At 41.7% G+C, this 27989-nt stretch overlaps 1 protein-coding gene across 2 annotated transcripts; it reads left to right on the top strand.

The window, feature by feature from the left end:
- Positions 1-27966, top strand: unc13a (unc-13 homolog A (C. elegans)). Of its 2 annotated transcripts, XM_067597269.1 has the most exons (32): positions 1-89; positions 420-489; positions 1150-1196; positions 1387-1465; positions 2956-3030; positions 3161-3380; positions 4153-4380; positions 4607-4748; positions 5323-5492; positions 5658-5773; positions 7045-7208; positions 7359-7512; positions 7946-8014; positions 8481-8570; positions 8859-8993; positions 10773-10906; positions 11159-11244; positions 11894-12020; positions 12169-12265; positions 13105-13248; positions 13427-13504; positions 13680-13757; positions 13914-14002; positions 14134-14280; positions 15051-15174; positions 18652-18681; positions 20013-20069; positions 20179-20259; positions 20838-20985; positions 24890-24982; positions 25961-26120; positions 26222-27966. In XM_067597269.1, exons 2-32 carry the CDS (start codon positions 469-471, stop codon positions 26508-26510), a joined length of 3672 nt encoding a protein of 1223 aa, XP_067453370.1. In that variant the 5' UTR covers positions 1-89; positions 420-468; the 3' UTR covers positions 26511-27966. The 2 variants fall into 2 exon arrangements, with proteins under 2 accessions (XP_067453370.1, XP_067453371.1); XM_067597270.1 differs by lacking the exon at positions 1-89 and having other exon boundaries at positions 112-489.
- The last annotated feature ends 23 nt before the right edge of the window (positions 27967-27989 follow it).

Below are 27989 nucleotides of genomic sequence, written 5' to 3'. Positions count from 1 at the left end.
CAAAGAGGGAAATCATGGAACCTGGTCCTGCCAGAGCTAAAGCCAACTGGCTTCGACTTTTCAGCAGAGTACGACTACAGCTGCAAGAGGTACGGCCTGTGTGTGTGTGTGTATCTCTGTGCACACAGCATTTGCATAATCTGTGCCTTCATGCCAGGTGAATAAGAGTGGGTAATATGTTTTCTCTGTTGTTGCTCTGCTTTAATTCATAAGTCTACTATTTGAGCTCACTGACTTGTTGCATCAGTTCCCGCATGTCCTACTGTTTTTTTCCAGCTTTTCTTTGAATGGTCCACCGTTTTTCCCAATTCTTGTTTTTTTGTTTTTTTTTTTGCTGTGGATTATATTGTCTTGTGTTTATCTGATTGTTTCTGTTTACCCCTTGTATTGTTTTTGCCATTTCATTATTTTCTTTTCAGTTGTTTGCCATCCTCGTAGCGATTTGCATGTAGTCCGTTCTGATTACCCATGGCCGGAGCAGACTCACAGGTGGGTGTGGCCAGTAGTGTGTTAATCAACCTAATTTATATTGTATGTATCCTGTATGGCTCATTGGTATTTATGGAGAGCCAAGCAACACATAGGAAGCTGCTGTAAGCCTGCTAAATGTCCTTTTCAAAGCCCGGCGTTTATACCAATCATGACTATTTTTGTGCATCAGTTTGACGTGAGTATCAGTGTCATTCTTTGAACAGGCAGGCAGACAAAGAACATGTCTTTCAATAATAGAGCAGATAGAATTAGAAGAGATATTACATGGATAGCCATCTGGCAGTAATCTACTTTTACTATGAGTCTCAAACACACAGAAGCCTCTGTTGATGTCAATAATCACCACGCTCGCTCAGAAAAACGCAACTCAGCTATACCATTCTGCTCATCTCCCCCTTTTTTTTCTCTTTATCTCCCACTTGTACCACTGTTGTATTATTCGTTTGTCAATACTGGGAAAACTTGAAGTCATTGAAGCAACAGCTGCTAGTGAAACTCACCAAGAATTAGCACTGAAGCAACACCATACATATCGTTTCTCTCAATTTTGTTGTTCCAAATATAAAGGACGATATGACATTTTTCCGGCCACTGCTCTAATGGCACCCAGCTCGTCTCTCCCTGCTTTTCCCATCTCATCTTTTTCTTTCTCCACAGGCCCGAGGAGAGAGTGTTGGCATCGCCTCCCTGCTTTTATCAGCGGGGTAAGTAACCATGACGCTGTTACTACTGCGGCCATTGAAAATCTATAACTTACTGACCAAAAGGCAAGCCCACGACCTTAACGTCTGGATACATTTATCGTCTAATTGATTTGTTGTGCCCAGGTTCAAGTTAACAACTGTAGCTGAAACAAAAAGGTTAAATAATGCTGTGCTCATGTTTGGTCTCTAGGATGGGTGGTGCTCTTTATAGCATTGACAGCATGCCAGACCTCAGGAAGAGGAAAGCTATGCCTCTGGTCAGAGATCTGGTGAGTTTCTGCTCTAATCTCTTTATATTCCCCTGACTATGTGTCTCACATCTCCCCAGTCCATTTATCACTCGGCTAAGCAGTCAGCGCTCTCATCTACTAAAGCTACTCTTGTTTTGTTTCATTTCAGACTCTCTGCTCTTCTTTCTCATCTTATCTTACTCTATCTACCTTATTGTTCTTTTCTTTACTTCATTCCATTCCTCTACCTTTCTGCCTCACTCTGCTTACAGACAATACATTTCCCAGCTGTTACATCCTGACAGGGCAAGCTGAGGGGCTGAGGGGCCACTAGCAAGGCCAGAGGTTTCCTCTGACCGGCACTGATGCTTGCTAGATGCTGTCATAATACAGACCTTTCATTTCCCCACCCTGCCATCCTCCTCATGCCTCCCTGAAAACCACCTTATTAGTGATAAGATGAGGTGAAATGTATAAATCTTTGTCTGGAGAAACCTGTAACTCACACATACAAGTCATTACAGAGTCTTTCAATATCTGCACAGGATCAACAATATAGACAGAAACATACAGTATCACGTTTCAGCTTTTCAGAGAGACAAATGAAACCCTTTCAGCAAAAACACATTATGCGGAAGGCTGGAAATAGGATAGTCTTTATATATCAACTGCCAGGCATTGAGCTCAGGGAAGCTCGGTGCATTTTCCTCATCAAACCAAATCCAAGCATTACCACGCACAAGTAATTAGCTCCAACGACCGTCTTCATGGATAAAATCCTGCCATTACACAGTAACAGCCGCTATGTGCTGACAGACAGACGCAGGCAGGTGTGCCCATGTTTCTCTTCCTCACTCTGTCCCTCTCTTTCACACATGCACACACACACTCATGACTTGTCACAGTGGCTCAGGTAATTGGTCGGACAGGGCAGGGTCCTGGCTGAATGAGCAGCGAACGCAGGCTATTTCACCCACATATCAGAAGTCAGAAGTCTGTTTGCAGCTGTGGCATCACTTCACCCCTCCTCTGTTTTAATTATGCTTAATTCTACAGCTGGTTTTAGGTTGACATGTTGATTTTTCCTTCCGTGATTTTCTTGTGGATGTCCATCTTGTCAAATTAATCATGAACATAACAGTATTATGTATCAATTTCTCAATATCTCTTTTGCATTTCTGTGGAAATTCCTGCCTCTTTATTGGCTTTTCTCTAATCTTAAACCTCTTTTTCCTCCTCCCTTCCTTTCACTGCCACAGGCTATGGTGAGTAACACCTACACCATTTACTCTAGAAACATTCATGTTGTGAGGGTATACTAGTTTTCTCTTCTCACCAGCAAAGCACTTTAGATTCTGCAGCTGTCACCTCTAGTTTGCTGTAACTACTCAGAGGAACATTGCCAGACAGACTGTAATAAAACACACTGCCTCATATGCTGCACTGAGATTTCTCTTGATAATTAAAAATAAGTTATTGAGGTGGGAGCTGAGAAATATTGACCCCTCCTCATCTCTTCTGTCACTCAGTCCTTGGTTCAGAACTCCAGGAAGGCTGGTATCACCTCGGCCCTGACGTCCAGCACCCTGCATAACGAAGAACTGGTCAGTACTCGTTAACAACATTAAACCTATCTATCTCACATTGTGCCAAAAGTTTTTCTATCATTTCTACATAAGTAGAGCAGCTTTTAACTCTGCTTGCCCTGCACTCCTCTCCTCCGTTCCCTCATAGAAGAGTCACGTCTACAAGAAGACCCTCCAGGCCCTCATTTATCCCATCTCCTGCACCACCCCGCACAATTTTGAGGTGTGGACAGCCACCACCCCCACTTACTGCTATGAGTGTGAGGGGCTGCTGTGGGGCATTGCTCGTCAGGGCATGCGCTGTACTGAGTGTGGAGTCAAATGCCACGAGAAGTGCCAGGATCTACTCAATGCCGATTGTCTGCAAAGTAAGAGAAACGTTTTCCGTTTTAGCCCCTAAGCGTTTATAAAAGAATGACGATGAAAAAAATGATGATGGGTTCAAACTTCATACATATACATGACACTAAGTATTCAAGAGTGAATTACAAAAACAAATACCTTATGACTTCTGTCAATGATTTTTTTTTTTTTAATTAATTTACTTTTCTTTATGTGTTGCTAAAATATGTATTTAGTGCTTGGCTTTATATAACCAATAAGATCCCACACAGGGGCTGAACAACCATTTGCTGACTTTGTTATGTTTTCTGGGGGTTTTTTTATTACTAATACCAGTATACTATCTAGTCCATCTATTTCCTCTCATCGCTATTTGTCATTGCCAAGCACAGAGTCGACCTCCTCCTCCTTCCCTCACTTCTACTTTCTTATTCTCCTTGTTTTCCTTGAGAGGATATTAAAAGCCATTTGTCTTTTGTTGTCGTTCGCCTCTCTTTTCCATCTCTTTTACTCAGCATTTTAAAGCTCTGCAAATGTGTCCACCTCTCATTCATGAAGTATAGCCAACTTTTTCATCACCTGCACAGTATTTTTGTCTGTTTCACTGTATTCTAAATTGAATTCTCCTCAAAACTTTCGAATATATTGCAGAAATACGTATGTCCTCCATGCATTTATCAGCTCTGTTCTATTATTGTTATCACAAATAACTATATAGCAGCTATAACCCTCTCATATCAAACTTCTTCTAAATTCTTTTACACACTTACATATATAAATCTTTCTCCCGTCAACCAGGAGCAGCAGAGAAGAGCTCCAAACACGGCGCAGAGGACCGAACCCAGAACATCATCATGGTTCTTAAAGACCGCATGAAGATCCGCGAGAGGAACAAGCCTGAGATCTTCGAACTCATTCAGGAAGTCTTCACTGTCGTCAAGTCCACTCATGTCACCCAAATGAAGCAGATCAAGCAGAGCGTGCTCGATGGCACCTCTAAATGGTCGGCAAAGATCAGCATCACAGGTGAGAGGGGAGTCCCATTCACTTCAGTAGTTTTGATTGAAGCTGGCCAACACTTTTAACATCAAAGTCAGAGGAGACGGTATTTGTCAGGTGTTTGTGTCTATAAAAAGAGACAAGCTGGCGTTTGTAGGGCAGTGGAGCAGAGGGTCAGATAAGTTAAGAGGCATCTGTTTGCACACACACACACTCTGACTGACCAGCTTGGCCCTCTTTTCCCTCTTCCTAGTGTTGTGTGCCCAGGGTTTACAAGCCAAGGATAAAACCGGCTCCAGTGATCCATATGTCACCGTCCAGGTGGGAAAGACCAAAAAGAGGACCAAAACCATCTACGGCAACCTCAACCCTGTGTGGGAAGAGACATTCAACTTGTAAGTTGAGACCTCTTGGAAAGAGTATGTGGAATTTGTGGTAGTTATTGCTGCAAATAAGGATTGTTTTCATAATCAATTAATGCGCTTATTATTATGATTAATTGTTTAGTCTATAAAATGTCAAATAGTAGTGAAACTTTCCAAATTCCCAGAGCTAAAGGGGGACAAAGTGCTTGTTGACCAAATAAAACCAAAGATATTCATTTTTCAATGATATGAAACAGAGAAAAACAGCAAATCTGCACATTTGAGATACTGAAACAATAAACATTTGGCATTATTTCTTGATAAATGACTCAAACGATTAATCAGTTATCAGTTTTATTGCTTGATTTTCTGTCCTTTTGAACCTTTCGGTTATAGTTGTCACAGTGGTGCAGTTAAACATCTGTTTTCTGTTGATTAAATAAAATGTGTTTATATCTGTTTATGGCTATTTTTCTTTGTTTATGCTTAAAGCATTTGATATTTAATGAATCTTGATAGTAATCCATCTGGATTTCTTGACCAGCTGTCAGTGTTACTACTACAGTATATCTGGTAACTGCGGATGACTCTCTGGTCTCTTTAGTGAATGTCACAACTCCTCAGACCGCATCAAGGTGCGAGTGTGGGATGAGGACGATGACATCAAATCTCGTGTGAAGCAGAAGTTCAAGCGGGAGTCAGACGACTTCCTCGGTCAAACTATCATCGAGGTCCGAACTCTGAGCGGAGAAATGGACGTGTGGTACAATCTGGGTAAGTTGCATCGCACTGTGTCGTTTGAGTTTATAGTCCAGGTCATTTATACTGCATTGTTCCCACAGCTCCTCATTGTTCTGACGGACTTAACTTCTATGATTGAGATTTTTTTTTCAGCAGGAAGTTTGGTAACTGTTGCCGTATGCCTTGTTCTCTTCACAGACAAGCGTACAGACAAATCAGCTGTGTCTGGGGCTATCCGCATGCACATTAATGTAGAGATCAAAGGAGAGGAGACGGTCGCCCCGTATCACGTTCAGTACACCTGTCTGCATGAAGTAAGCTCAGTTTGTGTGTGTTTGTGTGTTTACCTACAAGGCTGCAGTAACTAGTTTCTTTGTAGAGTATTGTTATACTTTACCCACATAGCATAAACAACTTTAAACTACCAAACAGTATTTATCCGGGCCTTCAAAAATATGAAGATTCTTTTAGCAGGTTAATGCATGAATCATTTTTCACTCAGAATGAAAATGTGTGTTTTTACTTTTGACACTTAAGTGCACTTTACTGCCAACACTTCTGTCTGTGCTTTTACTTAAAGGCCCAATCTGCAGTCAGTGTGCAGAGGTCACTTCATTGTAACAATATGCACAACAATAAACAGGCCTTTAGCTTATACCTGTATATACCTATAAATCTGTATTGTATGTGGACATGTACACTGCACACTAATGTCAGATTGGGCTCTTAAATTAAAATTATGAATGTTTTTGCATCACTACTTTTACTTTAGAAATATAACACACCGCTGTATGTGTGTATGTGTGTGTCTGTGTCTCTGTACCAAGTCGTCTCAATGAGCCAAACAGATTAATTTACTTGACTGATGTTAAGTTCCATAATGGATCCATTCCAAATTACACTTAAGTTAATACTACGTGAAGTTTGCTTTGCAGAGACATTTCTTTCCACTCTGGCTCTCTGCGGAAAACTCTGCTGATTGATTGTAGACCAATCACAGCCTCTCACGGACTCATTACTCGGCCCATTACTTAGTAGAGTATATTAGCCGAACCTTAACCGAGAAATGACCGCACTGTTATTGCCATGCGAGAGGCCATAAACCACATAGCCGACTCCCAACGTTTTACAGCAGCATTTATGTTTTATGGCCGAGTAGCTAAGACAGCACCTTGTGTTGGCTCATAATGTTGTTTAATGGCTCTTTATGTAGCACAGCTGTTTAAAGATAAACAGATCGAGAGGTTGTAATCTGCTCAGACTTTGTATATGAAACATATAACTGATCATCATAAGCTTTGGTTAAAACTGAGAGAGATGTGTTAATACTAAGCAAAGCTCCTCAATGACAGAATTAAGTTATAATCATTTGAACACTCAAACAACCATGTACACACACTCTGTATCAGCTATCACAAAGGTCATGGCTACTACTTTCTACAGCCTCCCTAAGCATAAATATATCCCTAAACACTTCTAAATCACTTTTGAACCTATAGACTTTATTTTGTCTTTTTGTCATTTTACTTTTCTGTACATCTCTCCTCCTCCTCGCTCTCACCCTCTTTTGTTTTCCTCTCGGTAGAACCTCTTCCACTATGTGACAGATATCCAGAACAACGGTGTGGTGAAGATCCCTGATGCCAAAGGGGATGATGCATGGAAAGTCTACTTTGAGGAGACTCCCCAGGAAATTGTTGATGAGTTTGCCATGCGTTACGGAGTGGAGTCCATCTACCAAGCCATGACGTATGTTCCAGTCTGAAAACCTGCCTCCAGAATATCACTTCTTTAAAACAAGACTCAGTGATTTGCATGCAATGTTGAGTGTTTTATGCATCTAACTCTGTAAACTGTTAGTGTCCAATGTTTGCATACATGTTTGTCCCTCTTTTGCAGTCACTTTGCCTGCCTGTCATCTAAGTACATGTGCCCAGGTGTGCCTGCAGTAATGAGTACCCTGCTGGCCAACATCAATGCCTACTACGCTCACACCACCCAAGCAACTAACAACGTCTCTGCCTCTGACCGCTTTGCTGCTTCTAACTTTGGGGTGAGTCACTGCAGAAATGTTCAGCAGAATCAGTAAATGCAACCGGTGCCACAGTTATTGTAATTGAATAGAATCATATTTAGTTGTATTTATTTGCTAAAACCTGACATTTCTGCTAAATAAATGTTTCTCTGTCCTCCAACAATAAAACATGTTGAAAAAACTCAATACAATCATTTCTGCTAAATGGCTTATTTTTTGGCATTTTTGCCTTTATTGATTAGAGGATAGTGAATTGGCAGACAGGAAACAAGGGGAGAGATGGGTACGACATGCAACAAAGGTCACTGGCTGGAATCGAGAGAGGGATTGTGTTAGGGCGGTTATATGGCATGCGCAGTAACCATTCAGCTACCAGGGTGCTGCATCTTCTACATGTTAAGCATTGTTAATTAATATGTATCTGTTTCCACATGTCTTGTAATGTCCACAGAAAGAACGATTTGTGAAGCTTCTAGACCAGCTGCACAACTCTCTGAGGATTGACTTGTCCATGTACAGGGTAAGATTGTTCTCCACCTCAGTGGTTTAGATAGACAGATAGAAAATGGACTTTATTGTCCCAAAAGGGGAAAGAGTGCATTATGCATGCCTCCAGAACATTACATACATTCACATAAAATATAAGTACATCATCAAAAGACTGTGTCATCGCAGCAGAGCATACATTCATATATTATCTTTGAGACGTTAACAATAGATGACATCTGATGATGTCAACATTGACCCGCCTCCCCTCATTGCTAACTACAATTCTGCTGTATTTTCTTTTTTGCACTTCTCTTTCACCTCACCTCTCTCTTTGTGAGAAACAGTAAAACAAATCAGACTAATATGTTAATTAGGGTGACAGGTTACGTGGCCATGCTGGATCTTGCCCGCGCACACACAAAGACACGTTGGATAAGGATGTATGTTATATCATGTTTTGGAGCTTACTGTGTAGGTTTTTTTTTGTCTGACTGCAGAACAATTTCCCAGCCAGCAGTCCTGAGAGGCTGCAGGACCTCAAGTCCACAGTGGACCTCCTCACCAGTATCACCTTCTTCAGAATGAAGGTACCGTCCCCTTCCTCTTTCATCCTTCAGAGCTTTTTATGATTTTCTTTCTTGACTGACATTTTTCACTGTATTCCACATATAAGAAGAGTCGAAATTCATCCACAGTTTTTTTTTCAAAGGTTTTGACTCCAGAATACTAATGAGGATTAATCTAGAATTGAATTTTTACATGAAAATAGCATAATTACATGATCAAGTTGAACTTGAAGACAAGTCTCAAGTACCATAGTTTAACTGTCTCTCTCTCGTGTGTGTGTGTGTGTGTGTGTGCGTGTGCGTGTTCAGGTCCAAGAGCTTCAGTCTCCACCCAGAGCCAGTCAGGTAGTGAAGGATTGTGTCAAAGCCTGCCTCAACTCCACCTACGAGTACATCTTTAATAACTGTCATGAGCTGTACAGCCGCGAGTATCAGACAGACCCGGTAAGAAGCAGCAATGAATCCAGTGTCTGTGAGTGAATGTCTGTCTCTCTCTTTCCCTCTTTCTCTCTCTCCAAATTTTCAAATTTACATTTGCTTTCTTAGCATAACCATAGTTGAACACAGTATCGGCAAAAATATGTTTTGTAAAGTTTACAGTGTAATAATAAGTATATAATATATATAATAATAGCAAATAGCAAATAGCTACATAATATAGTATAATAAAACTTTTTTTTGCAAACAAATGAATTATATAGATAATATAAAAATGAAAAAGAGGTGGCACATTTTAAAAGCGGTCAGTCCAGTTTTGTGTGTTGTGCTGATTTCCCAACAGACTGTGACATATTTTGCTTCGATTGCAAAGTAATTTTTCTCCAAGTAAATAATCAAATTTGTTTTGGTCTCAAAGTGTATCAAATATCAAATAACTTGGTTCTTATGTCTTTATACTGTAGGGGGCTGTAGCAGGAAGCGTTGCTCTGTGTTTACCTGTTGTTGTTTGCAGAACTGACACAGTCTCAATGACCAGGTTGTGGTTGCTCAGTTTCTATTTAGTTTCTGGTTGCTCACGGTGCCCTGATAACTTTCCACTCACTATTGTCTGTGCAGTGCTTAATAGCATGGATATATTTATAGCACATGACTAATGACTGATGTACTTTTCTTCTTCTTTGGGTATAATTTAGTTCACTCTCTTTCTTGCTCTGTTTCTCTGTACTGTTGCAATGAATGTTTTGAGCTGAGGTTTCTTTAAAAGAACTGTGTGAAAGTGATGTAAACCAGCAGAAACAAGCTGCATAAACCACTGCCTCACTCCAAACTTATTGCTGACTTTGTAATCAGTTAAAACTTGGCTAGTAGTTTTCTTCCTGAATTGTAATTATAAGTAGAGGTGTCTTTTACTGGTCCTTGACTAATCAGATTGCTTGGCAAGAAAAAATATCCTTTGAACAAAAGGATTTTCAAATGTTATTACTGTAGTTCACCCTCTTTGCTTGATTTACGTATTGTCCTCAGTGATGTGTAAAATGCACTGTGGTACTTTAGGGTGTGCACGCGCATGTGTGTGTGTGTGTGTGTGGTGAGTCCCCGTCATGCTCTCAGTCTGGGTAGGCCAGGCTCTTCCATCCATCACTCCTGCACCAGATTTCAGCAGGGATTTCTAGAACATGCTTTGAGTCCTCATTAAAGCGCCAACCGCATTCAGACTCCCTCGTGAATTTCAAATAAGCATTTTCCCTTTGAATAAAACATTTCATCCTGAGGGACGTTGCTATATTTTGTTGAAATCTCTGCAAGATCATTCTTCACTTGTCAACCCCTGCGGTGTTTGGCTTAGTGTTTACTTTTTTTTCTTCCAGCACATCTTCAACTATTTCAAAGAAGTCGTCCAGACAGTTGACATTCTGAGTCTGTTTAAAGCTGTTTGAGAAGCAAATGTTGTTTATGTATGAGTTGTTAGATTAATAACACAATCTAGTGTCTCTCGTGTAGGAAAACACAAGTAAAATTTGCAGTAAAAGTACTACTGTATGTGGTCACACAATTATAGGACTATACTACTTTTCAGAAGTTTCAGAAGTACAGTATGTGACTGATGGTTTGATATGTGCTATATGGCCTAAAATTAATAGTATAATGGTTAGGAAAGTGTTAGAAAAGCGTGTATGTCTTTTGGACATGTGGACATGGTTTGGCTAAAGTGACCAGCAGGGAAAACTCCCAAAAAATTTGTAGAGTTTTGTTGTGATTCGAGTTATGTCACTGCTTTTCCAGGCCAAGCAGGGTGCAGTGCCTCCAGAGGAGCAGGGACCAAGCATCAAGAATCTGGACTATTGGTCCAAACTCATCACACTTATTGTCTCCATCATTGAGGAGGACAAGAACTCTTACACTCCCTGCCTAAACCAGTATGTACCCCCTTAACTCTCCACCAAAATCCTGTTTGTTTCTCATCAGCCTCTTACAACTACATATTCTCTCTTTTTCACCTTAAAACCTGCAAATTTGATCACATTTCCTATTAATGACATTTTAAATGTGCCCTAGTTTCTCTTATTACCCCTAAAACTACACTTCCAGACTGTTATTTGCTTGCTCACTTTCATATACTGTTCCTCTCTAAGTGCATACAAGCTCTTCTCTTTCTCTTCTTCATCAAGATTTCCCCAGGAACTCAACGTGGGTAAAATCAGTGCTGAAGTGATGTGGAACCTGTTTGCTCAGGATATGAAGTATGCGATGGAGGGTGAGTGCAAATCAATGATATATGGAGCCTCTGCTCATAAGAGAAATAAAGCTGCAAATGGACATTTGGTGATTTAAATAGTATTTGCACTAATGACCAAAGCACAGACACACAAAACAATACGAAGCAGTTGAGCTGCATTTCATTGTGATATTAAGAGGGTTGGATGGATCTTTTACTGTTTTTATTGGTTTAATTATAAATACAGTAGGAGAACTCGACTGTTTTAATTGTCATCCATCCATACTTTAATCAACATGTTATATCTCGTCTTGTCATGACTGAGATCACCAGGTAACCAACGGAGACTCTAGGAAGTCACTGTGCCTGACCAAGAAATATCAGAGGGATAATTTCCAACTGGGTTAGTTTAAAATGGTGACAAAGTTTGGTGTTGATGAATGAGAAACTGAAAAAGTGTCAGGGAGAAAAAACTTGTTTTCTAAATTATGCAAAGCCTAAAAGGTTTGATTAGTATTTGATATCTTGGTGTGATCTGTTGTCTTTTTGTTATGGTCTTGAGCTGGGCTACAGCCATTGATTATATTCAGAAAGTCTCAGAGTCTCTATGCACAATAGATCTGAAATACTTGGGGAGAAATTTGATTTAACTGATTATGCATTTGTCTGCTCTCACCGTTTTTCTCAGAACATGAAAAAAATCGCTTGTGCAAGAGTGCAGATTACATGAACCTGCACTTCAAGGTCAAGTGGCTGTACAACGAGTACTGCAAAGACCTGCCTTTCTTCAAGAGCAGAGTGCCTGAATATCCTGCGTGAGTTGCAACACGCCCGTCACTGTTTTGCAAACTCAGACATACACTTCAGTAAATAAGAATAATGGAATAAAGTAATCATCCTCTAGTGTAATCTTGGATCCGTAGTTTGTAAACATAAACAATGTTGTTTCTCTGCTCTCCATAGGTGGTTTGAGCCGTTTGTCATCCAGTGGCTGGACGAGAACGAGGAAGTGTCTCGGGACTTTCTGCATGGCGCTTTGGAGAGAGACAAGAAAGATGGGGTAAAAGTTTTCAGGTCTTCTTATCTCCCCTTCACTCTCTCTTGGAAACGCTGAGTCGCTTGTTGTTGTTCAGGCAGAATTACGGTAATCCATCCTTTGTACTTCCTCTCTCACACTCAAAGATATCAGCCAAAGTTTTATCCTCCCTCCCTCCCTGCCTCCCACACGTCCCCCCTGTCTCTCCTGCATTCTTCAAAGGCTCCACGTCAACAATAGACGCACTGACAAAGCAGCACAGACATTGCCTCAAAGCAGAAAGTGTGTTTGGGCTAAGAGGATGTTTCAGTCAAAGTGCACCGTCATATGAAGAGATTCTTTGGAAGTTTAAAGAGTTGCGGTTGAGACGTGCACGTACTTAAGGAGGGAGATAACTCTGTGACAGCAGGATATTGTGAATTAATGGCCTTATGCCAGAGTTTTGACTGCAGGAAAGCTTTCCTCACCTCATTACCAAGATTCCCTGGAGGAGCACCTACACACTCACCTTCAGCCAATTAGGGACCTGGCACTAACCAGCAGCCAATTACAAAGAGACAGACAGGAGAGCTCCCACCTGTCACTGGCTGGCTGTGTAACAGGCTGTAAGGCTGGTTGGCTCAGGGGGTCTAGGGCTCTGTAAATGTGGTGAGAGATATCAAAGGCCCAGTTTAATATAGTGTCTAATGGTCAGTCTCTGTGATCTCAGGTGCCTGAGGTCACATCTTTCTAGCCTTCCTTAAATCCCAGCTCCTCACTTGCTACCCCTACTCATCTCTTTCTCTCAGCCTTTCTCGTGTCTTTTCCCCTTTATTTTAATTCCCTGTTTTTTAATCTTCTCGCACATCTTTTCGTCCCTACAGTTCCAAGTCACATCGGAACATGCTCTGTTTTCCTGTTCGGTGGTGGATGTGTTTTCTCAGCTCAACCAGAGCTTCGAGATCATCAGGAAGCTGGAGTGTCCGGATCCACAGATTGTAGGACACTATATGAAACGATTTGCTAAGGTAAGTTCAGAGAAATTGCAATTTGCAGTCAAATGGTGCCCTTACAAAATCAACACACAACAAAGTGTTCCTTAAAAGCAGGTTTTAATACAGGTAGCAACATACATTTTAATTCTGAGACTGAAATGCATCTATCCCCTGATGATGACCTGCTGCTCTTTCTGGTTTCCCTCTCCAGACTATCAGCAATGTACTTCTGTCATATGCTGATATCATCTCCAAGTTGTTTGCCAACTATGTCACTATGGAGAAAGTGGTGAGTGGCCAAAGACATGACAAAAAACCAAACTGTTTTATTTCAGTTTCAGTTAAACTGTCTTGTTTTAACCTTGCTTGACAACATGTTCTGTTCAGTTTGTGATCATTGTTTCTTTGAATCCTTTACCATCAAGAGGGCTGATGCATTTAGAAATGTTCCTCTCGTTCCTCAGCCCTGCATCCTGATCAACAACATCCAACAGCTGAGAGTTCAGCTGGAGAAGATGTTTGAAGCCATGGGTGGAAAAGATGTGAGTGATTACCAACCTCCATCCAGTACTGTGCACTAGCTTAGCTTTCCTTGGTCACATATGCCTAATTCAGTCTTCTTAGTCCAAATGTGTCCATCAGGGTCAGTGCCCCATCCCTCTAACCAGCTCTGTGTGTATTTCCTTGTATGTGTTCAGCTGTGTGTGGAGGCCAGTGACATACTGAAAGACTTGCAGGTTAAACTCAACAATGTCATGGATGATCTCAGCAGGGTCTTTGCTGTCAGGTAGAAACACACTCGCACAATCAAACACAAATATCTATTCCAAGCTACATCTCTGCTATGTGATTCCTGCTTAGACAGACAGAGAGACAGTACAGATGTCATTAAAAGCCTCTCCAACTTTTCCTCATTAGTTTCCAGCCTCACATAGAGGAGAATGTGAAGCAGATGGGAGATATCTTGGCTCAGGTGAAAGGAACCTCAAATGTTGGGAACGCCAGCAGTGTGGCCCAAGATGCCGACAATGTCCTGCAACCCATCATGGAGTTCCTGGACAGCAAGTGAGTCAGTCTGACATTTTAGTGGAGTCTAAAATTGACAGATCAGTTTTTGGAAGCATTTAAACATTTCACATGCTTCCCCAGTTGTAGACAAACTCATAGATGCCTGTTTTTGTCTCTGCGTGCAATTTGAAGGTGTGTTAACTGGTCAAGTTAGCATAGTTTAGGTCAATGTGTAGATGCTTGTGCAGCTCTGCTCCAAGGTAGGAAACCCTCTGACACTTCATGTTCTGTAGTCTTTTGTAGTTTAATTACATACAACATCATACGGCCAAAACTTATTAACTTTCACCCTCCATGGATGTGTGATAATGTAAGCAGGAGGTGAATAAGAAATTGGATGTATTCAAATGTCTTTGTTAATAGTGATATTAGCTTGATAAATACATATAAGACATCATATAGTGTAGTCAGACCAGTATCCCACCTTTTGAGAAGTGTGATGCTTGATGTTATTTCGATTTCATTATACATACGTTAATAACATTCAAATAGCACACAGAGACACTAGAAAGGTTAACCAAGGCATTCATGAACTTGTCTGACTCTTGGTGATTAGGAAAAGTAATGAAATTCCCCTAAAACCTGAACTTTAATGCTTTTCTTTTTCATCTTTTATGTGCATATTGGGATTTCTAGCAACCACCTGTTTCTGTTCTATCGTCTGTTCTCTTTATTATTACTTTTTTTTTTTTCAAGAGAACAGTGTCTGCCTCCTTCTGCTGTGCATTCATCTCTCCTTCCTTTCTTCTGCCTCCCCCTCCTGCCAGCCTGTCTTTATTTGCTAAGATCTGTGAGAAGACTGTGCTGAAACGTGTGTTGAAGGAGTTGTGGAAGCTGGTGATGAACACCATGGAGAAGACCATCGTCCTGCCGCCACTCACAGACCAAACGGTGAGAGCAAATAAACCTACGAATGCACAAGCGGAAGCACACAGACGTTCAAATACACACAATGTTAATGCTCGGGCACTCGTGTTATAGCTGATTTTGCCTGCTATGCATGAAAAGAGTGATAGGAATATTTCATATGTTCTCATGACGACCACAGCATAATGTAGACAGCAGAAAACTTGATTTACAAAACATGTAACACACATATGCCCACACATACGTACATGAAAACATAGTCGCATATACACACACACACACACACCTCCAACTGCCAAGGCAGCATCAAAAGAAAAAGAGGAGGAGGTGGAGAACGAGGAAAGGGAATACAAAGGCAGACATTTTGTGTGTGTGTTGCGATTCAAGGTGGCCTTCTTATAAACAGATGAAGAAGCTTTTGCCTCACGTCTACATGGCATCCTATCCACTCCTCAACACCCACGCACATTTTATTCAACACTGGCCCCCAGTGCTTTCATTCATCCAAACAATCAAGGTGAAACCCTTAAAAAAAAAAGCTGAAAAAATGAAAAAGGAGTGCACCATATCATTCTAACACCAGCTCATGGCTGCTCTCCAGTATGTCGGCCAACAATTATTTGGAGAGATTCCTGATTTATGAGTTACTTGCAACCAGAATGGCAGAAAATCTTTTTTGCCCAAAAAGGATCTGGCCCTCTTCCAAAAAAATGCATCATACATTTTGGAAAGCAGCCTCTTGTTTTCTTTTGTTTTGGATATATGTGTTCTTATTTGTGTTTGGTTATTTAAAAAAAAGAGCCTCATATCACTGTTAAGAGGGAGAGAATTAATCTGTGGTTACCGTGTAAAGCGCTAGCCAGTATAACCATTACTGGTTCAGCCTCAGGAGCGTTTATCCAATGAGAAAAGAGATAGAAACAAAGATAGGAGGAGATAATGAATAGCAATTTCCTAAATTGAAGTTGCTGTTAAAAGCTGAAACATTTATTTTCTTTAATCTAAGAATATTTCTATAGTATTAAAGTTGCTTATTCCTCCGGTCTCTCTCAGTTCTCTACCTGTGCTTAGTCCAGGCTTTAGACAGGTGTCAGTTGATTCCACGCCCCTTCAGCCCTGGGGCCCAAACTTGTGTTTTTGATTGATGTGGGGCTCTTTGCAGCTTGACTGACCCTTCTCTCTGGTTGTTGTTGTGATTACTATTACATCCTGCTCCCACCGCTCTCCCTCCACAGATGATTGTAAGTACAGCACTCCTGCGTGTATGTCTGTCTGTCCGTCTACGGTGGTTGGTTCTCTGCTATATGTGGCTGCGATCTCCCCTGTTTTTTACCCCACATCATAACCCCTCTCCCTTCTCACTGCCTCACCTCTCTGATCTGTCCCATCTCTCTTTCTCTTCCTGTCTTCCTCTCCTCCAACTCTGTCTCTCTTTTGAGAAGACAGAAGCATGGTGCATTCCTGACTGGTTCTGATAGGTCCCCACCCCCTCGACAATCAATGCCCCCCTCTCTCTTCTTCCTGAACACTCTCCTCCAACAGGAAGTGGTACTCCTCTCTTGCGCCTGGTGTTGCCTTGTTTCTTCTCATGCATTGTGTCCTTTTACTGGGACTCTGGTGGGGTGACTCTGATCTCACGGTGGCTTGGTATCCGGTGTCCTGCCCCACCTCCAGCCCGCCCCTTTTCCCTCCTTCTGACCTCCCCCCTCCCCCCACTGTCCACACCTTTCCCACCTGTTTGAACTGTGTCCTGCCCCCTGTCCCTTCCCCCCCAGTGTGGGTTTGTTGCTTGCATCTGATCTATTTCCACACTGCAGTCTTCTCTCAGTATACTGTACAACACTGTACTGTACTGTATGTCTCTCTGCAGACCTGTCATGTTGGTCTGTCCTGGTTTGGTTTCATGTTCTGTTGTTACTTTTATTGCAAGAGGTTATTGGTTTGGGTTGATGTTGGTCAAATAAGGTGCATTGAATGTAGTTTGCAAAAATGCTCTTAATGCTTTAAAGCTCTATGTGATGACTTACTCATGATGAACTACCAACCTTTCACATTTAGCACTGTTGTAGTCGACTTCTGCAGTCATTTAGCTCTGTTTTGCTCTGTGGTGTACTGGATAGTATACTGGCATAAAATGTACTGCCGCACAGGAGCAGATGTTTTTTGTTTTTTTTAATTCATAATGAACAAATTTGATGTGTTTTTGAACGTCATCAAAACTGTAACACACTTCAGTTATGAGTTGTGACCTTCTGTCCAAGAGATCACATAGAGCTTTAATGTATTGAATTCTGTACTGTATTGATTTTTTAAAAATTATTTATATCTGAGTTTTCCCTTGTTTTCTTTTAAAGAAATTGTTTAGAAATAGTTTTTTTGCTTTCTTGCTGAGAGTTAGATGAGAAGATTGATACCACACTCTCACCTGTGCGTTAACTATGGACCATAGATGTAGTATGGAGTCACAGCTGGTAACTGATTAGCTTAGCCTAGCTTAGCATGCAGACTGGAAGCAGGGGAAAACAGCTAGCTTGCCTCTTTCCAAAGTTCAAAAATATGCTTGTCAGCACCTCCAAAGCTCAATGATTAACATGTATCTTGTTTGTTTGAACCTGTGCACAAACCAAAATGTAAAACATAAGTTTTGGTTGTGACCAGTGACTTCCAGGAGTCTCCGCTGGTCACTGCTCCAGGCCAAGAAATAGTTAAAGCACATAACTTCTAGTAAAACCACTAATTTACGTTTTTACATTTCTGTTTGCTTGCATATTAAACAAAACAATATACAGTGTACTACTTAATAAAATTTATGGGTGATAGTAAGCAGATTTATTTAACTTTGGACAGGCAAGACTGCTGTTTCCCCATTTCCAATCTTTATGCTAAGCTAATCTAATCATCTCCCCACTCTGGCTCGGTATGTAACACACAGACATGAGAGTAGTATCAATCTTCTCATCTAACTCTTGGCAAGAAAGGAAGTCTGAAATACAGAACTATTCCTTTAATTTAAACTAATGAGGTATGTTTTATTTTACTGATAGGTAGGTTTTGGTTTTAAAAATGACATGAACTACTAATAACAAATGTACCATTAATGACAAAAGTGCGGTCCCATTATTGTAGCCTCCCATCAAATAACTATATTCAATGAAAGCAGATGTCAGATTTCTAAACAAATTTTTTCAAGATCCATTAATTCCAGTCAATGTGTATGCTATTCTGCAATGCCAATTAGCAATTTGCTAAACTCTGTTCGTTTGTTTGTTTTTTTCACATTTATTGTTTTATGGTAAAGCACAAAATCTATTGTTGCTTTGGAGAGCATGGTAATTGAAAGGAGATGACATCTCTGGCAGTGTTGAGTGTCCCCAAATTTTGCTTATATGTTGCAAAGCAACACATGTTTTGAATGCGTATTCTCATCTATCCAATGAAAGTGAAGTCAGACTGCAGGGACTGGCCACTGCTTGAAGTATTAACCACATGCTCTCTTTCCAGGGGAGGCTGAAGAGTGCTTCTCACAGTGATGTAAGGACTAAACCACTTTAGATCAATGTGTCTTGTCTCTCTCCTCTGTCTTCTCTCCGTGTCTCCGTCTCTCTCCCTCAGCTCCCCAGTCAAACAAAGCAGTGGAAATATTGATTTTTCACTTTTGTTTTTACACAACATTCCTCTTTAAGGCTGTTTATATGCTGTGAAAATGCCCCTCTCAGATGCTGTAGCGGTACAGTAGCAGCCTGCCTCACCACAGGTCACACAGTCTTATGCAGACATTTGCGGCTCATACTCACCGCAAACCGCAAGTCAAGGAGTTCAACCATCAGTGAATCTCACTCAGATTTCAAAAGCAACTCGCTGTTTTGTTTCATCTTCGGCTGTGATTGGCTGTCTGCATCTCAGAAGGAAAAGAAGGGCTCTATTTTCCAGGTGCAAGCAGCAATGCAACTTAAAACAGATGAGATTTGCCAGGCAAATTAATCCCAACATGTTGACACTTTGACTTATGGCTTGCGGTGCATTTCAGATGCTAATATCTGCACATAAGGTCAGAAAATCTGGCATACAGTTGTTCCTTTCAAAGGCACAACTATCTACCTCATTTTCTGAAAATTTAACATAGTGTACTGAATGATGTGTAATGCAGCCTCAAAGAGTAGACACAATAGAGTTTCAAGAGTGCACACTGTTATTTTTATAACATTATGAATCTCCTACGCATGGATACTCATTTATGTGTTTTGTTTCATTTTCTGCTGTTATTGCGATGATGTTGGCAGGAAATGTAAAACTTTTAATAGGTTTTAGCCACATACAATACTTTGTAAAACCCTATTTCATGTCTGAGGCTTTAACTAATTTAAGTACAGTTAGCGGCACATAGTGATATATTCACTTACAAGAGTAATGCATTAGGCTGGACTTCCAGCAAATAAATGCGTACACCACAGTGTGAGTGCATAGCTGCAACTTGCGTGTGTGTTCATGAGTGCACGAGTATGTCTACCTTCCTTGCCCTCACTGTGAGCTGAGCCACTTTTTCCTCTCTTTGTACTGAAATGTCTCAGTGTGTGTGTGTGTGTGTGGATTTGTGCAGCGGAGTGTAATGTTTTGAAATGAATAATACACAAAGATAAGAGCGATAAAAGCACTTGAAGGAAAAATGTACCTTGACATCTGTAAAGCGGGTCAGAGTGACTGTTTATGAATGTGTGTCAGAAACGTCACTGTCCTCTGTGTGACACTAAGCCGTTTAGCGCTGCCCCGTATTGTCATGATAATAACAAATACTCCCCTCTCTCCTCCTGTCCACCTTTCTTCTGACTCTTTCTCTCGCTCCCTCTCTTTTCTGTCTCTTCCAGGGCACTCAGCTCATCTTTAATGCTGCCAAGGAGCTGGGACAGCTGTCCAAGCTCAAGGTACAATATGTTTTTACACTATTCGGCTCTGGGAGATTCTAAGCACTTAGAAAATATGAGATAGGGCAAAAGGGTGGACAAATTGGTCATTGTGGTTTGTCATCTGCAGGAGCACATGGTTCGAGAGGAGGCCAAAGCGCTCACACCTAAGCAGTGTGCTGTGATCGAGCTGGCCTTGGACACCATCAAGGTATTAACTCACTGTTATATAAGCACAGACTGTGAACAAGTGTGACTGTTGGAAAGCTGTAAATCACAGTATATGCTTTGGTTTTGCAGGTAAAATTTTATTTCTAAAAGTTGTCAGACAAGGACGCAGAGTAGAATATTCTTTGTTGGGCAGAAAGACTTCTGGCCCAACTTTTAAGTCTCTGAGCTTCTTTTTGTGGTTTTACAGCTCTGTGATTTACGAAAGGTTAAGAAGAGGAATTAAGACAGGTTAAGAAAGGGGATTCTAGATATTTAATTAATGCTTCAGGGCTCTGATGGTGCTGTTAGGGCCTCGAATTTCTACCAACTCCTACAACAGAGACAGAAATCAGTTGTAGCAAAGCCAGATTAAGATGCAACCATCTGAATCCCTTTACTCCTCTAAGAACAAAGACATTCCCAGGAAAGCTAACATCAGACATCACAGGAGTTCATTCTGTCAGATATCTCTTTATTATCTTTATTACTCGAGCCGTTCCTTATTTAAGAATCTTTAGCAGTGGGACATTACTTAACAGCTTTTTTCTATTTTGTCCTGGCTGTCTTCATGTATGTTAGCAATATTTCCATGCTGGTGGTGTGGGTCTGAAGAAGACTTTCTTGGAGAAGAGTCCTGATCTCCAGTCTCTCCACTACGCCCTGTCCCTCTACACGCAGGCTACAGATAAACTCATTAAGACCTTTGTCCAGTCACAGAACGCACAAGGTAACCTAAAAGTCTTCACTCTCCTCACCACTCTTCTCTTTTTCTGTCTCTGGTAGACTTTTCTCTTTAACTCCAGTACCTTCGTGTTGTCTTAATTTCTAATGTTACTATATTCTCTGATCTCTACTGAGACCATCCCTGTGTATGTGCTATGCAGTCTCAGAGAAGCCACTCCACTCTAGTGTTCCCCGTTCTCTGTTGATGTTAGGGTTTCCCAAATGCCAAGCTCTATATCCCAAAAATAACTGACATGCTTTGTAGAGCATAAAGTCGTGGCTGCAGCAGAACAATATTTTTTTTCTTTACTCTGAAATGCTGAGTCTCCTGGTAGCCAGCCTGCAGAAACACAGAGACTATTCTTTACATGATCTGACAGCTATTTGCAATGAAAAAAATAAATATCCTCCCCCTCTTCTCTCTCGCTCTTTGATTAAGTTGCTCAGCCTCCATCCCACCATCAGACGGCTACATAACAGCCATCATCTTTGTGGGAACGCTGCTGCTGACACACTGTCCCTAAGCACCGCTGGTAGAAATGCCATTTGAGTGGATGATCGTTAAAAATTTAATTTGCTTTTTGGAGCATACCTAAGTATGTTTACAGCAGTAGATCTGTGTGAGAGTTGCATGTTGCAGGACTATCCTTGCACTACAGATCAGAAGAATTTAACACTTGATCCAGTATAAATAAAAGTGCATCTATCAGGATCTCTCTCATCTTTAGGGACAAGACTTATAAATGTTGGTCTGTTTTTCTACTCTGCAATTCTTACCTCTGCAAACCTCATATTTCTACGTGTCTCTCCTTTCTCTGTCTACTCCCTCTTCTTGCCCCGTCTGTGGGCCAGTGTTCGACGGGAAGGGGGTGAGGTTCACCACTAGTGAGGATGTTTACCCAGACAAGGGTATGTGGCACTCAGGTCCAGAGCTTGAGACATCCAGGACTACCAGAAAGCCTCCAGACCAAAGCCCAACTCCCTCCACCCTCCACTCCCACCCACCCCATGTGCATCCCAAAACTCCCCCTGCCTGCTCAAACTCATCCCAACAGACAAATGCAATGCACAGATTGAACATACTTCCTTTTCACTCTATTTCTGCCTTTTTTCTGTCTTCTCCTGAAATGCACACACACACACACATGCCCACCACAACAGTACGGACATATACTTGATGCATTCATGCATGTAATGTACACACTGATGTCTGTATGTACGGAACTGCACTGAATACATACGCCATGGATGGTATGTATGAGCAGACACTAAAGCATGATGTGCGGACATCAGACGAAAAGAATAGAAATGCATTAAAGTACAGAGGAATCCTGATCGGGCGTGATGTCACCCCGAGAAGCCCGAGGGCCGAGCGAGTGAGTGAGTGAGTGTGTGCGTGTGCGTGTGTGTGTGTGTGTGTACACGCTGGTGTGAGCGAGTGACTGACTGAGCGGAGCCAATGTGACTGAGTGACACTATCCTCAAGGTTGCTGAAGCATAAGCACAGTGTATTGTCCTTCTCCAGCGGGGGAACACAACTGAGAGGAAATACCCCCACCCACATTATGGCCTGTGTTTGTAAGACGCCCGTGAAGAGGAGAAGGATTATTATGAAGATGATGATGGCTGTTGGCTCAGTTTGTCTGGGAGGGCCTCCTGTCCTTGCCTGCTTTATCATCACACACACACACAGCTCCCACGTGTGGCCGTGCTCTCCCTACAGCAGCGATGAGAAAAGGGTGCGCGACTCACCAACCCCCCTCTCAGATTGAGCCAATCAGAAAAAGTCCCTCAGGTCAGGTGGTCTGATTTCTGTCACTCCAGATCAGCATCAGAAGATTTGACTATTTCTCACAAACACACTTAATTTGATGCTGGATGAGCTGTAGCACACTCAGTCCTCTCAGATGGACAACAGCAGTATGTAAAATGATTACTGCTCCTGTAGGAGATGCAGAATGTTTTGCATACACCAAATTATGTTTGTTTCCTATGGAAGGAGGACAAGGAGAGGAGGTACACATAGAAATCAATTAGCAATGTTTCTTGAGCTTCCTGCAGCTGCTGGATGTCCTTGACTGTAACGTGGATGCAAATTAACTTCCTGCCGAGCAGATTTCGCTGGATGTTTTTTCCAACTGTTAAAAGTAGATGATTAGAACAGATTAATGAACAAATCTCAGTGGCATTTATTTTTATGGACTGAGACTGGAGGAGGACTTTGGTCAGTTGAAGATGATGACTGTCACCCTTAGATGCTGAAGACTATTTCAGCAGCATTATTTGCAACTGAAATAATCACGGGTCATTTGTGAGCGTGCAGTGAACACATATGGGGTATGCTTTGGCACGATCACAGTACAAGTTTGAGATTTATTTTTAATGTTTATTCTGGTGAAGATTTTTCAATATGGACCTCTGATTGCTGTATTTATTGAAGAGTAAGTGCCTGTGTTTTCTTGGCAACCTCACGCTGCTGCCTCCCAGCCAGCAAAGTTTCTTTCTCATCTTTTATGGACGTCCTCCACAGAGTAGACGAGGCCAGATGGATGACTGCTGCTCTCTTTGGTCCTGCTGGCAGCGGGACCAACAATCCCATAACGCTCCCTGGAGAGATGCAGAGAGCTGCGTGCCAGGAACACTCTGCCGTCTAACTCCCACAGACACCTTGTTTAGTGGGCGGCTGGTTGAAAACACACACACACACACACAGGCTGCTGGTCGTCGCCACAAAGATACCGTTGACAGAGTGAAGACACTAATTAAAACATTGAAATTTAATGTCCATCTGTCACTGTATCCTTCTGGAACCGTATGTGGATTTCAACCACTTGTTCACATGCAGCGCAAAACCAAACAGGCACACCAAAGAAAGATTTATCCACCATTTCCCTCCCAGACAAAAGTGTTGGAGCCTGAGTGGAGCCATCTAGACAGATCACAGTCTTCTTCTTTCTAAAATCTAAACTTAGACCCAGAACCAGAGTTGAGCTATCTTGGGTTGAGGGAGGACCGTCTCATATCTGTATGATATTTGGGGTTGAAAATGCAAAGATGAACCCTCTGACTCGAAGCATTTGCATTTTATGTTAATTAGAATATTCTGAATCAAATTTGACTTTTACACAGTCTAGCTTTATGTAGGAAGTCGAGTATCAGCAGTCACTTCACCAACAGATCTGAGAGGCTGAACTGCTTCTCTACGGTGAGCTCCTTCCCCTCTCTTGTCCCTCCTCTTACCATGCTTGGGTAAAAGTCTTTACCAAGGAATGGGTGTGTCCACCTGTCTTAGATCCATCTGAGCATGTCCTGACCTGACCTGTGTCGGGGGAACCACACTGTCCTCTCTAGCCTCTCTTTTACTGCCTCTTACTAACCACCCTGCATCCCAGCAGACAACATGCGTATGAGTGGGCACAAATTACGGTCCTCACTGGATTCAAATTGTTAGCTCTCAATTGCTGAATATATACAGAGGCTACTGAACCTCAGACACCGTGTAATCACAATGCAGGATGTCTTACAGACGGAAATAAACGTTCTCACATCAAAGTGCCACTCATAGCAGCTTTGTCTGATTGTCCACTTCCAGACCACAACATACACACAAGCAAATCACTGCACTTTATTTAAAGTCCTCCTGGTACACAGTGAATATTTTAGTATGAAGAAAATATTCAATCTTTACATCAACAAGGTTGTAGCCAAGTCCATTTCAATGTTCAACTCCTAAAATTGAAATGGAATTGGTCTGTAACTTTGTTTTTCTATCAGAATGAGGAGCAAACTTGGATCAGAAGGCACAGTGGCTTGTGTTAGTGTTTGGTCTGTGATAGGAGCACAAAGACTCTATATTTTCATATTAAAGGGTGTTAACATGCCCCCTTATTCTCTGTCTGTCCCGTCAGGCTCTGGGGTGGACGATGCTGTGGGAGAGGTGTCCATCCATGTGGAGATTTTCACTCACCCCAACACTGGAGAGCACAAAGTCACAGTGAAAGGTAAAGAAGATTTTTTTTTTTTCCTCTTTGGTTTCTCCTCTGGAAATCGAGTAAGCGTGTTCATTCAATTTACGTGTCCATTTACTGACTGTGATACAGAGCTTTCAGCCATATCACTCAATCTTCAGCAGACAGAGTTTGCTCAGTTGTCATGGAGATAGTCTTAAAAATGCTATGGATGGAAATAAAGCTCGTTTTAGCTCGCTTGTCAAAACCATCTCTGTGACAACTGAGAAAACTGCTGACGAAGACAGTCTGATATGGTTTAAAGCTCCAGAAAAAGCCAGTAAGTGGACTTTTTATGTTTGAAAAACAGTAGCAGCATTTTTAAAATAATAACTAATAACTGATATATACCCCTGGCCAAAAAAAGTAGAAATAAGACAAATAAAAAGTTCTCCAACACTGTGCAACAAGGTAAACACAACCAAAATCACATAGTATTATTTGGTAGTATCCCAAATATCTAAAAAAAAAAATCTAATTTGACAAAGGACAGTGCTGTAATGAGCCTTCAAACAGTTGGAGTTACCAATAGAAAGAGTTGAAATAATTTCATGAATAGTTCCATTAAGAGCACTTATTCTTTTTCCACCCTTATGGACAGTTAAGAATAATAAATCCTGACTTTAACCAGTCATTTTCCCCTACTTTACAAAACATATAAGTGTAAATGATCAGTAAGAAGACAGGTGATCTAACAGAAACAAATAAGTAGGATGTCATATAGATGTACGACATTTCCATGATAGGGCAGCTACAACTGCTTTTCAGCTGCCAAAAAAATATGACTCAGTGGTAAAACAACTGAAAATGTGGCCTGAGGGAGAACCAGCATTTTCTTGCTCTGAATTTTCTATCTACTCTCTCCTCTGTTCCACATTTTCACACATTGTCTCCACACAAATCTCTCTCACCCACCCACACCTTCCCTCTCTCTTTCCTTCCCCTCCTTCTCTCTCTCTCTCTCTGCCTCAGTGGTGGCTGCCAACGACCTGAGGTGGCAAACGCAGGGAATATTCCGGCCATTTGTGGAGGTCTATATCATCGGGCCTCACCTCAGTGACAAGAAGAGGAAGTATGCCACCAAGTCGAAGAACAACAGCTGGGCTCCAAAATACAATGAAACCTTCACTTTGTGAGTGATAATAGTGATACTGATGGGTTGTTTCCTTTTGAGGTTGTTGAGAATTACCACATGGAGGTGCTTGTATAACTCGTGTCTCCTCTCCACTGCAGCACCCTGAGCAACGAGGTGGGTCCTGAGTGCTACGAGCTGCAGGTGTGTGTGAAGGACTACTGCTTCGCCCGAGAGGACCGCACCGTGGGCATGGCCGTCCTGCAGCTGAAGGACGTGGCCTCCAAAGGCAGCGTCGCCTGCTGGCTGCCGCTGGGCAAACGCATCCACATGGACGAGACGGGCCTCACCGTGCTGCGCATCCTCTCCCAGCGCAACAACGACGACGTGGCCAAGGAATTCGTCAAGCTCAAGTCCGACCAGCGCTCTGCAGAGGAGGGCCGCGGCTAAGAGGCAAAACCCCAATTTAAAGCAACCTGTCTGAAGCTCGATCAGACGTCACCTACTACTGCCCTGGAGCTCTCCTGAGCCACTGCTAGCCACTGCCCTGATGATCCAGTGTTGTAAAAGCACACATAAGACAACAGCCACCACACATCCAGTGCTGTAAATACATTCATTTGAGTGGGAAGGACGCAGTGTAAAAAAAAAAAAAAAAAAAAAGCATCACTCTAGTTTTCTTCAAAAAAAAAGCACCCGTGTCTTTATTGTTACAGATATTATCAGCCATCTTTTTGAAGAACAATGCATAAAGTTTAATCATAGAGCATATAACTACTTACCTCTATTAGTAGAGGTCACTCATGCCATTACATACTAATATTACACACACACACACCTCATTTGACTGGTAAGGGTGAGAAATATCTTGTAGCCTTTTAACGTTTTGGCTTTCTCTCTCACTTTTCTCTGCCTTTTTTTATTTTACCCCACCTACTTCCCAGCTCCTCTTGTCCCTTCCTCTGGCCCTGCACCTGCTCAGAGAAGGGACCGCAAGTGCCAACAGATAATCACTGAAATATGCCAAGACCAGCCCTAAGCACAACAGGACCAACTGTCCAACTGACCCATTAACGACGACAACAAACGGCTGCAAAGCCTCAAAACATTCCAAATATCGGGAGGGTTACACATATTGGGAACAAAGCACTATTTAGTTATGATACTTTTAATTCAAATATTTATTTACTGGTTTCCAAATGATATTAATATTTAAGAAATTCTATATATAATCATATATGATATATGACAGACATATGTAAAGTTATAATACAGGATTATTCGATGGACGTGTGGTACTTGAAAGATTGTCTTTGTCTGTCTTTATGTCCGTCTACCCTGTAACAGAGCACACTGCCTGACACCCTCAATGCCTTCTGTCTCGTTGACCCTCGTACAGTATGTCTGTCTCCTATATAGCGACTGTATGGAGAGATTCATCTGATGAAAACAAGCCTTCAAGCACTGTGATTCATCAGAATATATATGTGTGTGTGTGTGTGTGTGTGCGTGCGAGAATGAGCGTGTGAATGTATGATTTGAGCACGTGCGGAGCTCATAACGCGCGTTTGTATAATGTTGACCTCATGTAGCCGCGTGTGTTGCCCGTTACCTGCAAATGTAATCACAGAAAGCTGCCACAAAGCAAAGAGCATCACACACAAAGGGGGGTTTGTTCATATTCTGATTAGATTTTGGAGATTTTTCTAAGTGTCTTTTACTTCGAGGGAGGATGCGTCTCATACCCTATGACGGTTATTTTTGTGTTACTACTAACATTCCAGACAGCCCTAAAGTGGGTGTGCAAGTGTGTGAGAATGCATGATAGAAGAAGAAAGACTTATCTTAAAACTTAACCACCTCCTTTTCTTTAAGAAAAAAAAAAAAAAAAAAAGCAGAATTAAAACGTGCTTGTAAGGAGATGATAAA

The sequence above is a fragment of the Thunnus thynnus genome, chromosome 8 (assembly GCF_963924715.1).
Source record: "Thunnus thynnus chromosome 8, fThuThy2.1, whole genome shotgun sequence".
NCBI classification, from domain to species: Eukaryota; Metazoa; Chordata; class Actinopteri; order Scombriformes; family Scombridae; genus Thunnus; species Thunnus thynnus.
Note: the sequence above shows the minus strand (reverse complement) of the source record. Positions and strands in the feature narration are given on the sequence as shown.

Excerpts from the sequence above, each read along its gene's own strand:
- unc13a (XM_067597269.1), top strand. The coding sequence starts at position 469 with ATGGCCGGAGCAGACTCACAG. Across the intron at positions 490-1,149 it reads TGGCCGGAGCAGACTCACAG|GCCCGAGGAGAGAGTGTTGG; the intron begins GTGGGTGTGGCC and ends CTTTCTCCACAG. Across the intron at positions 20,986-24,889 it reads CCAGTCACAGAACGCACAAG|GCTCTGGGGTGGACGATGCT; the intron begins GTAACCTAAAAG and ends CTGTCCCGTCAG.